Below are 17,026 nucleotides of genomic sequence, written 5' to 3'. Positions count from 1 at the left end.
GATACAGTACGATAAACAATTGTCTGCTAGGTGTGTATGTGTGTGCGCGTGCGTGTCTGGTTCAGAATCAGTATATTCGCCAAATGTACAAGTACACAGGAATTTGACCTGGTGATGCAACACAGTAAAATTTGAGATTAAGAATTAAAAATGGTACAACTGGACAGCAGCAGCAATAAAATGAAAAACGGAAAATTGAGTTAACGGTATAAGTATAACACTGACTTGTGTATAAGATTATTAAGGATGTTTACGGCTTTCAGAAAATAGTTAAGGTGTCTGGTGGTCCTGGAGCTGAATGAGCGGAACCTGTGAACAGTGTGGTGCCGACTGAAGAGGAAGTGGGCGAGATGGTGTGAGTCCGACTCAACGTTTTTGGCAGGCTTCCCGGCTCTCGCGTCGTGCTGGACCCCCGCAGGCACATGCTCCTAGCCTGCCAGCCTCCTAGCTGATCACACGGTACGTTTCAGCCTGTGTTTTATTGCAGCATCGGGTGATGGTACCATACAGTGATAAATGAGATGAGGACGCTTATAATAGTGGCTCTGTAGGTAGCGCATCTGGCGCTATTCTCACGCTCACGCAAAAAAAAAATAAAAAATCGTACGGCAAATCTGTTTTCTATTATAAACCTAAAATTGGATGATAAATATGGATCAAAAGCGTTGGGGTAGTATGGAAACCCTACAGATTATGTACAAAGTAATAAAACTGTTACACGTAAAGGCCTATGTATGCGCGGATTTGTCTCGAATGGAAAATCTCACGCCAGCCAGCTGACCAGAGTTGGCAACCCTGGATGTAAATTTTTCGCGGCAGCCCGAGGAAAAATATTCTCTGATGAGTTCCTTTGATGGTGGCGGTGTTGTGAGTCTCCCATCCCAAGTCTCAGCTGATTGTTTTCCCCAAGAGCTTGACAGACTTTACAACTTATAACCTGGGGCTGATAAGTCGTGGAGGATGTGGATGCTTCCTCACTAAAATAGGAGGAAACGTGCTGCTGAGAGTTTTGTTAATTTGGTCTTAGTAGTGTCACGGGTTATTTAAAAATTAGCAAAATATGTAGTTTAGTTTGTAGTTTAGTTCTGTCTCTTATAGTTTCGTGTCTGGCACTGTTTACACATTTATGCCTGAAGGCTTTTTATTTAATGAATGCCTTCAACGGCAACATAACATGCCCTCACAGGTATAAAATCTGTTTGCACGTATTTCGCTGGTAACTCTCCGGCGGGTATTCCTAAGGGCACACGCGTCATTCTCCGAAATCTCCAGCTGGCAGAAAGTGCTTATTGTTGTGCACTATCGTTTTTAAGCTAAACTGACGCTCTGTGCATGGAATGCTGTTTTCATAAGGGAGTTGCCGAAACAACTAAACAACAATGCACTAAACAAAGATGAATCAAATACATTTCCCCCAGCTATAACGTCCTATTTTCTCTATATAATATACCAAAGTAGGCGATAACATCGCGGGATGTTTATATGACTTTCAGTTGAATGTCATATGCAAGTTAGCATCCTGTAAATTGTTTCATTGTAAATTTTGAAAAGCCTGGCATTTATATTTTTAATGGCATTTGCTCCGCCACTTTCCAATTAATTAAAAACGAGGTTTATATATGATGAACGCAAATACTAAAAGGGTCATGCAAAGGCGCGGCTCTTCAGAAGGAGGATTGTTCCAGTGGTGTTGATGGTGAGCTGAGCAACTTCCTCGAATATATCTTGAAGAAAAAAAAACACTGGCTTTCGAAACTTCCTTAAATGCTCCTTACCGTTAGCGCTCACATGCCTCGCTCACCGAGACTCCCTCACTTCATGCTTGTTGACCGATTTCGCTTCTGATCCTACATGTCCGCTTACGCAGGGTGATCGTTGCCGGACCGGATTCCAGTAAGTTCTGGAAATCGCAATTTACCGATGTATATTGATTATTTGTTATTTACTTATATTAGTTGCTATTAAAACTAAATATGGCTGTTTTTGGAATGTTCAGTGACTGAGGAATCATGTTCATTACATGAAAGGAAGTTTTGAACATTAACGATACTCTTAGATTAATTTCAGACATTGGACGTTTTAGTTAGGCGTTAATCGTCACATTTGAATTATTACACGTGTATATAATGCGGAGTATTCTTTGATAAATTATGTGCGTCTTTATAACGTGCCTGATAAATTTCGTTGGTCTCAGTGACCCACGTCTCCAAAATGACATGTTTCTTCGTAGAGCAATTGGACGCTTGCTGGACGATTCACTGCTATGTGGGGCGTCGTATATATTTTAGATATTACAGCTGAAACAATTTGCATTTGGGATTTTATTGCACGTCTTCTGTTTTTGCGATATTGTCATTAATATTTAACAACTTTTTAGATTTAATTGACCCTACAACAGAGTATTAGATGGTTTGGATCGGCTCTTTGAAACTATGCCCTTGGTATGGTCGTCAGTGATCATGCAAAGGTCAGTGCGCCCTATAGCCGACATAGGCGATCGCCTAGAGCGCCATTTAATTGAGGGGCGCAAAAGAGAGAATGAAAAACTAAGATGAAGTACACCTGGTTGTATTCCGTGATATTACAGTTACTTACACTAGTTTTAATGTTTCCCTGTTTTTCTCATGAAACGTGCTAGTTAGCAACCAGATTCCCTGTGTCCGCCGAGGGCGCCAGAACACCCAGGTTCCGGGCCCTGGATCATGCATACATTCGGCAGGAAGTGCAGCTGTGTATGTGTAATTTGTTGCCAATGAACAGATGGTTGGGAGATCTTCATGATTTTGAAGTTTGCTATGGTTCTCATACAGTCTGAACTGATACGATATAGCGAAGACTGCTCAGAAAAAACAATCCCACACAGGAATGGGGGATATTCAGTTAAGAAATGGAAGATTGAGAACTACATTTCGAAACATTTTATTAAACAAATCATTAACCATTTGCATAAATTGCAGCTATGAACTCCTACACATCAGAACCTCAAGTAAATATATATTGTTTTACTACCAGATGACCTCCAGAGAACAGGGGTGAGTAGATTAAATAAATGTGTCATGAATTATATAAAATTTGGAATAAAACACCATTAATTAAATTGTCATGAATTATTTAAAATGTGAAATAAAAACAATACTTATTCATTTAATGTGATATATAATTATTTCACTATTTATTTAATTTTGGCGCTTTCGGTACATCATGAATTAATTTTATCTGTCAGTCTGACCCATCAGACTCAGTTGGCCGGACTATCGCTGTTCGGAAGCCGTGAATATGAACAAAAAGGGCTTTATTGCTGGGGTAACAGACTCCAAAACACACGTAACGTCAATGACCGGACTGGGGAAACGAACGGAAACGCGGACTAAATACACTGGACTAATGATAACAATCAGAAACAGCTGTTAAACACTGGGAATCCACATGAGGTTAACGAGGGGGCGTGGCACAGGAGGATCGGCACGATCGGGGTGTGACAGATTGCTTGCGTAAAGCTTTGCTAATTAGGTAGGGTGACCTGAGAATGCAGTCAGGGAGTACACTTTCAAGTAGGCAGGATTTGTAAACTACCATTTTAAGAAAGACCCAGATTTCACTTAAGCACTGCGATCTTGCTGTGTGCTGATTAATCCCATAATCATGCATGTATCACTAATATTAATGTGAAACAGCTGGATGAGTCTTTCAATCAGGGAAACAAACCAGGCAAAGCAAAAGAAGAATTGAACTCTTTAGTCAAGCATAGGAGCCTTTCAGTTTAAAGCAGCTTGTGAAAGCTGTACTAGCTGAAAGTGTCCCCTCCCTCACATGGATTATCTGATCACCCTAAGTTCTGTGGCGTTCCTTGATGGCACTGTTGTATAGTAACAATTGCATGAGGGTTGTGAAGGGTTAATCATTCTCATCAACGGACCCGGCGGAGTTGTGACTCCAACAATTGCTTTGTTTCCCTGTCGTATTCTCATGAGAAACGCACCCAAAGAGCAGCAGTACAGGCTTTCTGAACCCTGATCAGTAGAATTTCTTGACGCTTCCCATGTCATCTCCAGTGGGCTCATTTCTTGCAAAAATAGCATTGCACATGATTAGAATTAGGTGATCAGTGGTCATTGTCAACACACCACAATGAAATGTGTCCTCTGCATTTAACCCATGTGTGACTTTTGTGACATAGCAGGGGGCAGCTAATTCAGCACCCGGGGAGCAGTACCTTGCTCAGGGTACCTCAGTGGTGCTTTGCTGGTCGGGGATTTGAGCCTGCACTCTTTCAATTACAAGTACACTTCCTTAACCATCAAGCCACCACTGCCCTGATAAATTCATAATAGCTTTTTGGTTTGGAATGAGTGTTGTTCATCTCTTAGCAGAAACACTCCAGGTCATTACAGTTGAGTGTGTCATTATAGTCATGTATTTCTTAAAGGTATAAGGATTTTTTTTTTTGCATTTCTGTTTGTGGCCAGAAATCTCCCTCTGTCTCATTTGTCTATAGAAGGGTGATGACCTCTAACCACCCATTTTTGCATGGGCCTGGTGTGTCACGCCAGCCTACACACCATCCCATATAACAGTCTGATTCTTTCCACATGATTTCAGACCTTTCCAGGCAGTGCCTGACGGAATGATGCTGCGTTCTGGTTATCGATCTGTTCTTATGCAGATGGCTTTGAAATGATAATGGTTTTGTTAATTGTCTTCCTTGAATCGGAAAAGTACCTAAAATGGATTCCGCTCAGAAATTTGATCCGTACAATTAAAAAAACCACATCACGAGAGCATTGAAGTATTTGCATGTTTGATATATAAAACAGGACAATCAGAACTAACCTAGTCAGCCATCTATCATCTATATACCTTGTAAGCGCATATATGAGGTTAGGTCTGATTATGTAACTTTAGATGGTCCTCTCTTGTTTGTTCAGGCCTGTGTGTTTACATGTGCATGGGAAAGGCACTGGGCGGGCGGGGGGCGGTAAATGAGTCCAGATGCTTCCAAACAATTAACTTCTCTTTGTTGAGTGATAGAGGGTGTTGGCTTACATCTGCCCAGAACACATTGTGTGGCTTATTGTGACGGTTCTTAAAAATTTATGTTAGTGGAAATAGCACTTTGTGTCATAAAGTGTGGCTGGTTTAATGCGTATTTCTGAATACAATAGAACATCAGACTTTATAAGCTGTCGTTTTATTACTTTGTAATGTTAACTGATGGGACACAACTTTTCAAATTATTAATTTTTTTCCCCTGCTGATTTTATGCAGAGTCTTTTCCAGATACGAAGTTATCTGAATGTGCTTCATCAGGAAATCTTGCAAATTGCATGTAATTGCCAAAAACTCCCACTGTAGGTAAGAGTGTAATTATTCCATGCTTACAAATTCATGATGAATTTCTTACATACAGTAATATTTGCTACTGGTGCTGCTCTGTCACACACTTCTTATAGTTTCACAGAGGCAATTGTTTAATATCGATATAATACTCATTTGTAAATGAACTGTTTTGAAAACAGTCCATGTTTACTTCTCAGACTGCAAGACAAGATTATTCCTAATGACAGTGTAGTGTAACGCAATTTAAATCTTCAGCTAAGCTGTTTGGTTTAACTGCAATCATTTGTCAGTTAGCTAATAACTCAATCAAGCTAATTGATTGCTAATGACTCAATCAATCAAAATTAATTATGAGGGGCCAAAGTGGCATATATGCTGCTTCAGTTGGATTTGGAATGAAAAATTCCAATACATAAAACTCAAACGTGTAATGATATATGTTGTGTTTATTTTCAGTGGGAAGCAAAAGGCAGAATGTCTCTATTTGTGTTCTCTCAGTTTTTGATTGTTATCGTGGTGTGCCAGGGTAAGTTCATATAATTTCCCTCTTTTTCAAACGATTCACAAGTTTGATATTTATTGACTCACAATTCAGTATTCAGTTTATTCAATACTTTTGTAAATTGAATAACTGTATAATTTTATGCTTTGTTGGAACCTATTGATCATTGTTGTGACATTCATAATTTCTTTTCTGTTCTGAACAGCTGAACATGAAACCTGTGGAGTTTTCCCAAAAGACCCCGTTATTAAGATGGGTTCTGAAATCCAAATCATGTTCGGTTCTCCACAGGGCAGTTTTTGTGGCAGTGTTCCTTTTTACAGTCCACACAAACTAATCTGGAAATTAAACGATAAGAAGATTGCTGAAGACTTCTACATTGTAAATTCGACCATGTCGGCTGTCACCGTTCAGAGTAGCGGCATGGTGACATGTTACATGCATCTACACGGAGTGAATGTCATTTTGGGAGGCACTAACATCACTGTCTTACGTGAGTGTTGTTTTTCTCAGTCTCCTTGGGAAATTCCCCCTAAATTGCTGAATTAAATATAAAACATTTAACGCTTGTCATCGGTCAATGACACAAAAAAATATGCATATTTGCCACACTTACAAATCTGTATGAAGATTTTTTTTTTTTCCCCAGTCCCACCAGTGAAACCAACCAAAATACACTGCATTTTATTTGCCTTCGAAAAATTTACATGCCACTGGAACAGTGGCGAAAATACAGTTTCGGGCACGGAGTATACTGTATACGTGACATTTACTTCATGCAGTGGGTAAGATGAACAGATGGCACTCTGATGTTTCTCATTTAGACTGGAATATGCTTACATTTTGGAAAAAGTTTATGATGATACTATACTTCGATTCCAGAAAACTGGATTTTTTATACAGAGAGCAAAAAGTACCTACATGCTCATGGTAATAGAGACTTGTTGCGTGCTTTGGGCTTTAACGTGCTCACTATTCAAGTCAATTTTTGTATTACTCTTCAGAATGATGTACAGCTGCACGTCTAAGACGGATCACTGCACAATTAAATCTGTAATACTAGATACAGTCAACATCACAGTGAAGGCCCAAAATGCAGTTGGATCAGTGGAGTCTGACATTGTGAGAATCGATACTTTGAGCATATGTAAGTATGTTCTGCGTGAGGAAACTTGGTTGGACACTTCATATTGTTTTCAGGTGTCCTACCTTTCTGACTACCTGTGTAAGAAGTCAGCTTCCAGAATAAGGGATGTGTGTCCAGTATATCAGCCTGGCCATGGAGAGACAAACAAAACAAAACAAGTGTTTTAATTACATCACCTGGTTATATAAGGCTATCTTGCATTCTTTTGACTTTTTCTGTTATTGAAACCATGCAAAATGTATGCAATGGATGGAGAAGCAATTCCTTACAGTATTAATATTATAACTTTTATTTCATTTGAAATGTTGTGGCCAAAACATTGCTCTAAGTAACAGCAGCTTAATTTATTTCTGCACCCTAGGGAAAATAGGGACACCGAATATTACAGTGAAGCCATTGCTGCACAAGCTTCAAGTGCATTGGGAAATACAAGAAGAAGACTTATTTCCCGATTCAGCTATAAACTGTGAACTGTTGTACCAGTATGAAAACATTTCAGAATCAAAGGTAACATTTTCGGAGAGTTTTATTTTTTCCAGTTTAGATGATGTGTGTTTTTTTTTATTATTGAGCAAGATGCTGTACTCATCTGAATTCTCTCTCTCTCTCTCTTTGCGTGTTATGTTGAGATCTGATTGTTTATTTAATAGGGGGCCAAACTGGGAGATGCTGAAATCGTTGTGGAGCGACCTTGCGTTAATTACACCGTATCAGTCCGCTGTGCACCAGACACTGTGGTGAAGAAAGAGTATTGGAGTGATTGGAGTCGCAACATTACTGTTCTCTCACTTCTGGATGGTAAGGAGACTGTATGGCACAAACCCAGGTTGGACATAATGCAACAATGAGTGGAGGGAAAGATGTATGAGATCGGTAAAAGTACGAAAGCTATTTTTACGTCCTGTTGAATCCGCTCATAAGTGAATCCGTAAATCTAAGAAGAACCGCTGGTTTTGTGGAGCGCGAGAAATGTCTGGGTCACCGTGGTCAGAGGTGGGTTTGCTCACGGTGGATGGGTTTCTGGCTCTTTGTTTTCACAGTGAAAGCTGTTAAGATCCACCTTTGGAGGAAAATAGATGCACCAGATGGGAGAGGATACAGAAGGGTAATGCTGATGTGGAAGGTAATATGGAAGCTGTTGATGATGTGGAAGGATGTGAATGGGGCATCTAATGAATGCTGAGGAACTAATGGATGATGTGTATAGTCGTGGCCAAAGGTTTTGAGAATGAACTATTGGTTTTCGCAAAGTTTGCTGCTTCAGTGTTTGTAGATTTTTTGTCAGATGTTTCTATGGTGTACTGAAGTATAATAAGAAGCATTTCATAAGTGTCAAAGGCTTTTATTGACAATTACATTAAGTTTATGCAGAGAGTCCATATTAGCAGTGCTGGCCCTTCTGCAATTCGCCCTGGCATGCTGTCAATCAACTTCTGGGTCAAATCCTGACTAATAGCAGCACATTCTTGCATAATCAATGCTTGGAGTTTGTCAGAATTTGTGGGTTTTTGTTTGTCCACCCACCTCTTGAGGACTGACCACAAGTTCTCAATGGGATTAAGGTCAGGGGAATTTCCTGGCCATGGACCCAAAATGTCGATGTTTTGTTCCCCGGGCCACTTAGTTATCACTTTGCCCTATGGCATGATGCCCCATCATACTGGAAAAGGCATTGTTCATCACCAAACTGTTCTTGGATGGTTCAGATAAGTTGCTCTTGGTGGATATTTTGGTAACATTCTTTATTCATAGCTGTGTTCTTAGGCAAAATTGTGAGTGAGCCCACTCCCTTGGCTGAGAAGCAACCCCATGCATGAATGGTCTCAGGATGCTTTACTGTTGGCATGACACAGGACTGATGGTAGTGCTCACCTCTTCTTCTCCCGAAAATCTTTTCCGGATGCCCCAAGCAATCGGAGAGGGGATTCTTCAGAGAAAATGACTTTGCAATTAATTGCAATTCATCTGATCACTCTTCATAACATTCTGGCCATCATAAAAACTGAGGCAGCAGACTTTGTAAAAATTAATATTTGTGGCAACGACTGTATACCTTGATAGTGGAGGCCCCAGATTGTTTTAGGTGGCAAGCGCGGTCAACAGCAAAAACAGGTGCTTGCAGAATGGCATCCTCCTATTCTATGATTGATATCAATCACAGTGGGGGTACTTTGCGAGGGGTGGGGTACCTGAGAGATGGGACCAGTTTGAAAGGGGGTGGTGCCATTCCACCCCCTGGCTCCTCCGCTGTTAAAAAATATTTTTTTGGATTAAAGGCAATAAAAAACCAAGTGAAACCAGACTTACGTAAGAATTGACTTTTAAGGAACAATTCTTGTTTGTTCTTATATTAACATTCCAAGTTAAGACACACCAGATTAATGTCTAATGGACTTTGGTTAAATTGAATAATTGTATGTAAAGATTTTATTTTTCCCGCACATTCAGTAATTGTTCAATGCTGCTTTTCCTTCAGGGAGTCCAGCCATCCTGCAATATAGACGGCTACAAAGTGACTGTGGGGAACCTGCGCAGAGGGGAATTCTCTGTGCTTTGGTTCAATATACTGGACTCAAATACGTCTTTGGTCCTCGATGGGGAAATGTATCGAATCAGCATAGCTGTGTATAAAAATGACAGCACGTCTCCAGAAGTGTTCATCACTGTACCTGCCATAGGAGAAGGTACAGTGCGCCTTGTAGCTGCAGTGGTTTTTCTGTATGCATCCTTCTATTATGTCATTACTACCCTGTTCTGAAAATGGCACTGGTGCATGTTTTTTATTGTTTATTTTCTTCTGCGTTTGTATTCGAGCTTTGGTTCTTCATGAATTTCAGAGCGTCCTCCAGTGAAAGAGCTCCAGGCGTTTCCCGAAAACAGCCAATTATATGTCACGTGGGCCCCTCCCCAATCGCCAGTGAACCATTACATGGTGGAATGGTCGAGTGGTGATGATGACATCGGGTGGCTTGAAAGTCAAAGCACAAGCACCTCACTGATAGGTGAGCTATAATATATAGTGTTGGTTTAAATCGAGATTGGTGTCTTAAATCTGGTCTTTTCCATTGATGGCAAAAAAATTCTACTAATAGCTGGAAGTTTGAATACAGCATATTAAAATAATGTTTTATAAGTCTGAGGTGTTTTCAGACATGGGTACAAAACATTTACGCACTTTCCTCACAATTATATAATTATTGCTTGGCTCAGCAAAATTCACTGTGGGAATTCACTGTCGCCTCACACCTCTGGGACCCGGGTTCGAGTCTCCGCCTGGGTTACATGTGTGTGGAGTCCAAAGACATGCTGAGGCTCATTGGAGTTACTAAATTGCCTATAGGTGTGAATGGTGTGTCAGTGAATGATGTTTGAGTGTGGCTGTACCTGTACCTGGTGTGTGTGTGTGGCAACCCTGTGTCCTGAGTTGTTCCCCAGCTTGTGCCTGTAGCTTCCAGGATAGGCTCTGGACCCCCCATGACCCAGAAGGATAAGTGGTTTGGAAAATGGATGGATGGAATGTTAGTTATAGTTTTTCCTTACTAAATGTTTTATACTTGCAATATATTTGTCGTGTAGGAAGGTTATTTTCTTCCACGGCCGATATCGCCTGTTTCTTACACTCTAAACTAGCATCATTATTCTTTTTTTTAGCTCATAAATAATTGACTGGATTTTTTCAAAGCACATGCACATACACATTTTTGTTATTTGTCTGGAAACAAAAAATGGTAATAAATAAGTCATGTAAATTAAATATTAATAAAGTGGCATTCTGCATTGTTATTGTATACCATACATCCAAACAACACTAGGGCCAGCTTTTAATGCAATGAAACAGCATTCAGGGATTGTAATAATGATCCTTTTTTCGCCACGGCAATATTGTCTCAGCCTATCCCACCTTGCTCTAACAGTAGGTTTCCCTTGCCTTATTTTTGCTAGGCCAGCCATTTAAATTGTATAGGATCACAGTGTCTCCAATCTATGACACCTGGCCTGGACAGGAGGCCACTCTGCTTGCTTACTTCAAAGAAGGAGGTACGTGTCAGTGAGTGATTAAAGCAATACCTTGGCCTTAAGACATTGTGTGGAACAAGACGGACCACTCTGTGTGTGCAGAAGTCAGGATGTGAGAATTTGCCATAGTGTGGGTCAAGTCTACATGCTCCGCCTGAGAACATAGCGTGGTATATGTGTCTAGCACAATGGACTGTCCATAGTGTCCTCTTCCTTATAAATACCCTCTGCTTCCTGGAATACACTCCAGAATCACCTACATGATGTATTGGATATGCGGATGTGGAAAATTGATGATGATGATGATGATGATGATTATTATTTTAATACTACAACAAGAACAAGAAGAACAATTATTATTATTATTATTATTATTGTTGTTATTGTTTTTATTTTATTATTGTTGTTGTTCTATTATTGTTGTGGTTGTAGTAGTTGTTTTATTATTATTATTATTATTATTATTAATGTAATAATAATAATCATCATGGCAACAATATAACTAAAACAATTTTCCTCATGTTAAATCAACTTTTAGAACAGTTCAGAAAGACCAAATGAAACGTACTGAAGAAACTTAATGAGCAGAGTGGGTGTGTACCACAGTGTGATTGTGGAGCTGCATGATACTGTACCATCAGCAGAGTACCACAGTCCCGCTGGCGTGTGATTGTGAAGCTGCATGATACTGTACCATCAGCAGAGTACCACAGTCCCGCTGGCGTGTGATTGTGAAGCTGCATGATACTGTACCATCAGCAGAGTACCACAGTCCCGCTGGCGTGTGATTGTGAAGCTGCATCATACTGTACCATCATCAGAGTACCACAGTCCCGTTGGCGTGTGATTGTGGAGCTGCATGATACTGTACCATCAGCAGAGTACCACAGTCCCGCTGGCGTGTGATTGTGGAGCTGCATCATACTGTATCATAAGAGTTATGGCTGTGCTGGTTTTCAGAGTCTCACAGACATGTAGCTCATGTTGTGGGGACCTTCCCTTCTTACACATGTGCCTCTTCTTTTTTTTCAGCGCCGGGGAACATTTCAGTGAAAGTGACTGACATCCAGGACAGGAGAGCCCGCGTCAGCTGGACCTCTGTCCCACGAAGCCACTGTTGTGGGTTTGTCCAGAACTACACCGTGTTCTGCAAGTCCAAGACTGGGCCCGAGTTTGGCAAGTCTGCGAAGATCCTAATTGTCTTTATCATTTTGTGCCCTCGAGCCCGGCAGAACGGCGTGATTCTTTATTTATGCTCATGTGTTTTAACATTCAGGTGTCACCGTGAACAGCAGTGTCGAGGAAGTCGTTTTGGAGGACCTGGACCCAAGCAAGAACTACAAAGTTCATGTCATGGCCAGCTCAGCTGGTGGCACCACCAACAGCACCCTCAACATCTTCACCACGCACAGATACGGTAAACGTCCTTACAGATACGCTAAACGTCCTTGTTTTACTCACAAGGTTGGCATGTCCTCCTAATGGGTTTTAAACAGGGGGCGGAGCCACAGGGTCACTGGTCCCAGCTGAAAGCTGATTGGTGCCCAGAGTGCCCCCTTCCCTGTCACTCATTGATTCAAAACATACGATTGGTAATAATAAGATTGGCCCTTCTTTCAATTATGCCCTCCACAAAAAAAACAGAATAGCCCCTATCCTTGCTTTGACATTGAGTTGTTGCATGTGAGATGTTGTTCTCATTGTGCTACCTGACTTGCGCACGGAGCACATGTACCGCGTGTGTTTGTTGCGTCGCCCTGCAGATTCTCACACAGTCTCCACCTGCCTGTCCTTTCAGGAACCACCTTCCTCAAGATGCTTGGTGTTTTAGGAGGATTTGGACTGATATTGGTCATAGCAGTTTGTCTGTGTTGCGTTGTCCTGTAAGCTCCCCATTTTTGATTACATTACTGTCTGAATTATCACTTATGTATTTTTAATTACTGGTGTTAGTTAACCAACCTGTACAAAACCCTGTGGCTTATTATGTATACCTTACAATAATGTAATTTTTAAGGTCAGTGAGCATAGCAGTTAGTACTTAAGAGATTTGTATTCTTTTATGCAAGCATAAAAGAATAAAAGAATACAATGTATAATAATCAGCTTGCAGTGCATTAACCTGCTTATACTGCAGTTACTACATATTTGGCTTACACATTTGTACCTAAAGACATTATCTTTAATTCACAGGATGAATAAGTACTTCACGAATGTGCCCAGTCCAAAGTTCAGCACTCTGATTCTGTGGTTCAATGAGCCTCTCAAGGTTTGTGAGCATCTGTACACGTTTCTCTCTAGACCTGGGGTACCATGGGTCACATCCAGTTCTGTCCAGCTCGTGATGTGTTTATTAATTTTTAAATCGGGCTTGCCATTGGATTGATCGGTCTCCACAGAAAATAAAGATCCGAGCTCAATTAATGTTACTGCTGCCCCCCACCCTGGTTGACTGATTTTCTCACCGCCCCCATATCAGCTGAAGACCACCTAATCAGTGTCCCCCAGTTATTTCAGTTTGAGACCCCTGCTCTAGACCCTCTCTGTAAACCACAGGGTTCTGCCGTAATGACAGAAATGTCCTCTGTGCGTCCATTTAGTTGATTCCTCATCTTTGTGGTCGCTCACAGGACGAGATGCAGCGCAGCATCTGTACACCCTCTGCTGAGAGCTACTTCCACAAACTGGAGATCCATCCATACAGCTTTGATTCCACGATTATGGACATCAGTCCCTCACCTCCGGAGACCCCTGCTGGCCAGAATGAGCAGCCGCACCCTGTCTTTGAACACATGAAAGCCGGCCTCGTCGCCCCAGTGAGAGCCAGCATGGTGCCCTCCATGTTTGTCGGTCCATCCCAGGCCTGTGCGGCCTCTGCTGAGAGTGACGACCGAAAGACTGCCGGCAACACACCAGCCAGCCAGGAACCAAGGGACTGTAATTCCACTAGACCCTGTTGGGGAAACTTTTTAGGGAAAAATGGATATGTTGGAGAAGAATCACTGCCTACTAAGGAGACACAACCATTTCTGGAACCACCTAAAAATACACCACAGGCCTATGTCACATTGGATTTATTTGGGCAGTCGGCCAATGGATGAATATAATTATTATTAACACGTAAAGACACAGACAGCAAGTGCATACGCAGGTGCACATTGCTTTGACAACTAGTATACGTTCCATGTAATTTTGTCATATATGGTAAATACACTGTTAATATAGTTGCTTAGTGTAGGACAGTATTACTGTACTGTTAGATGGGTCAATCACAGTGGTTTATGAGTCTGTTCAGGAGTAAAGCAGCAGCTCGTCTTGGGGTTGAATAAGTGACCCCTTGGGCAGAATTTGCATGATCTACCTTCAAGTATGGAGGAGAAATCCATCCATCTTTCATAACTGCTTTTCTAGTGCAGGATCCTGGTTAGGGTTGGGAGAGAAGGTAGGGGACACGCTCCTCCACAGCTGGGCACGTGGTCTTGCACCATGGGGAGTTTGGAGGTAGATTCTCTGACTCCTGTGGGCCATGGGAGGAACCTGTGGGAACTCAAAGGATCTTGGTGAAAGAGAGAGGGAAAACGCAAACTCAGGGGAGGAATAAATAAAATATATTAAATAAAAACACTGTATCTATATCTGTGTTCATAATCTGTCAAAAAGCCCTGAAAATGTGCAGAAGCCTTGCAGTTCAGAACAGAAGACAAATGGGCAAATATGTAGATTTGTCTGGGAAAATACTGCAGCATCGTCTTGGTGCAGCCTTGGTGCTTGTTTTGTTTCTTCCATAGGTGTCTGTGTTAATCGTAAGGTGGAATACAGATTAGATAAAATATTGTATTAGCTACCTATATGATATATGGCTCATTTTAAACATATTTATTGTGCTTATTTCAGTAGCTTCAGTGTGAACATGTAATATTAAAATGTCATGATCTATCCATTTTCTGGATACATGTTCACGGTGCAAGTTTTATTTTCAACTTTTCATTAAGCTTTATTCAGGAGATCAAGCAGCTATACTGTTATACAATTACCCATTTTAGCATATAAACGTATAAAAGCACTCTGCAGTACATTTTCAAACGATACATTCAGTGCAGATTAGTGTTTCACAAGTTCCGTTTGTCCCTGCTCAAGCTGAGACAGGTTTAGAAAGTGAAATTCACATTTAAGCCTTAATCTACCAGTAAATATCCATCCTGTCTTTTTTTTTTGTGTGTGTGTGTGTCTTTTTTCATGACTTTGACCAAGGTTCCCTGCCTTACTGACATTTTGTGAAAGTGAAACAGGAACTCCAGCTATGACTTTCTGCTTTGAGAACTTGCATTGGACTATGCTGTGTTCTGTGGGAAAAAAATGCTATTATTGTACGCATGTATACAGGAATGTAGTCCTTGTAGGAGTCAGTTTGAAGACATGCTACGTCTGGTATAAAAATGGCCACCCTGTAAGTTGGAGTGATTCTCATCTGTCCATGTTTGTGACCTTTATTCTGTCGTATTAAATGTTGATGGTCTTTCCACGTCTGCTTGTCACTCCCCCAGCAGTCCGTAGCCTCCCCCTCTTTATATTTCAAACCTTGGTTCCCAGAATATCTCCTGCAGCTGGGGCAGAGGTCAGAGACGCCTTCCTGCCACGCCCTGAAGCTGGGGCAGAGGTCAGAGATGCCTTCCTGCCACGCCCTGCAGCTGGGGCAGAGGTCAGAGACGCCTTCCTGCCACGCCCTGAAGCTGGGGCAGAGGTCAGAGACGCCTTCCTGCCACGCCCTGAAGCTGGGGCAGAGGTCAGAGACGCCTTCCTGCCACGCCCTGAAGCTGGGGCAGAGGTCAGAGACGCCTTCCTGCCACGCCCTGCAGCTGAGGCAGAGGTCAGAGACGCCTTCCTGCCACGCCCTGAAGCTGAGGCAGAGGTCAGAGACGCCTTCCTGCCACGCCCTGAAGCTGGGGCAGAGGTCAGAGACGCCTTCCTGCCACGCCCTGAGGCAGAGGTCAGAGACGCCTTCCTGCCACGCCCTGCAGCTGAGGCAGAGGTCAGAGACGCCTTCCTGCCACGCCCTGAAGCTGAGGCAGAGGTCAGAGACGCCTTCCTGCCACGCCCTGAAGCTGGGGCAGAGGTCAGAGACGCCTTCCTGCCACGCCCTGCAGCTGGGGCAGAGGTCAGAGACGCCTTCCTGCCACGCCCTGCAGCTGGGGCAGAGGTCAGAGACTCCTTCCTGCCACGCCCTGCAGCTGGGGCAGAGGTCAGAGACGCCTTCCTGCCACGCCCTGCAGCTGGGGCAGAGGTCAGAGACTCCTTCCTGCCACGCCCTGCAGCTGGGGCAGAGGTCAGAGACGCCTTCCTGCCACGCCCTGCAGCTGGGGCAGAGGTCAGAGACGCCTTCCTGCCATGCCTTGCAGCTGGACACAGGATCCATTCAAACCCACAGCATCAATTTCCTACCAAACCATCAGCAGCTCTTCAAAGCCTCTTCCTTACCTCCTCAAATGAACCCCCCCCCACCATTCTTCTGCTCCCTACTTGATGTTTCACGCTCCCAGCTTTTTTGCCTCCTTCTTTGCCAGAAGCTGCCCTTCTCTGCCTTCTTGGTCAGCTCCTTCAGAGGCTTCTACAGCATCCTGACAGTCTAAGATCCTTCAATAGACTGAGTAGATTTTCCCACAAAGCGTTGACAACCACCTTCCTCTGCCGTGGGAGCGTGCTGGGCCCGCGTGCTCCAGGGCCGGCCCATTCAGCCGGCCCATTCAGCGTTCACAGCAAGCGATACAGTATGATCCAATGATTGTTTCCAACAGGTATGTGTATGTGGTCATATCAATGGGAGGAAATGTGTTATGATGCAAATAGATTTTTCTTTCTCTTGGTTCATTCGGGCTTAGTAATGCCATTTAAAAACTGATAAGTACTTAGCTGAATCTGTAGTGCGATTTTATAGTCAAGTTAATTGTCATGGGACTGGCCCACCTGATTTTCTGACGGCCCACCCACCCTTCGATTTCTTGCCCTGCTGTCCACATACTCCTGCT

At 42.5% G+C, this 17,026-nt stretch overlaps 1 protein-coding gene across 5 annotated transcripts; it reads left to right on the top strand.

Moving 5' to 3' along the window:
- Window positions 1-314: 314 nt before the first annotated feature.
- LOC111834478 (interleukin-31 receptor subunit alpha-like) lies at window positions 315-15,525 on the top strand. Of its 5 annotated transcripts, XM_072714819.1 has the most exons (18): window positions 1,724-1,893; window positions 2,958-3,032; window positions 5,266-5,352; window positions 5,794-5,863; window positions 6,045-6,332; window positions 6,489-6,624; window positions 6,844-6,986; window positions 7,348-7,493; window positions 7,637-7,784; window positions 8,027-8,109; window positions 9,463-9,670; window positions 9,824-9,988; window positions 10,929-11,024; window positions 12,036-12,179; window positions 12,280-12,420; window positions 12,802-12,886; window positions 13,197-13,272; window positions 13,634-15,525. In XM_072714819.1, exons 4-18 carry the CDS (start codon window positions 5,812-5,814, stop codon window positions 14,102-14,104), a joined length of 2,382 nt encoding a protein of 793 aa, XP_072570920.1. In that variant the 5' UTR covers window positions 1,724-1,893; window positions 2,958-3,032; window positions 5,266-5,352; window positions 5,794-5,811; the 3' UTR covers window positions 14,105-15,525. The 5 variants fall into 5 exon arrangements, with proteins under 5 accessions (XP_072570923.1, XP_072570924.1, XP_072570920.1 ...); XM_072714822.1 differs by lacking the exons at window positions 1,724-1,893; window positions 2,958-3,032 and adding an exon at window positions 315-459; XM_072714823.1 differs by lacking the exons at window positions 1,724-1,893; window positions 2,958-3,032 and adding an exon at window positions 1,671-1,696.
- Window positions 15,526-17,026: the final 1,501 nt, after the last annotated feature.

Source organism: Paramormyrops kingsleyae, chromosome 7 (genome assembly GCF_048594095.1).
Source record: "Paramormyrops kingsleyae isolate MSU_618 chromosome 7, PKINGS_0.4, whole genome shotgun sequence".
NCBI classification, from domain to species: domain Eukaryota; kingdom Metazoa; phylum Chordata; class Actinopteri; order Osteoglossiformes; family Mormyridae; genus Paramormyrops; species Paramormyrops kingsleyae.
This window is presented reverse-complemented; position numbering and strand designations above follow the sequence as displayed.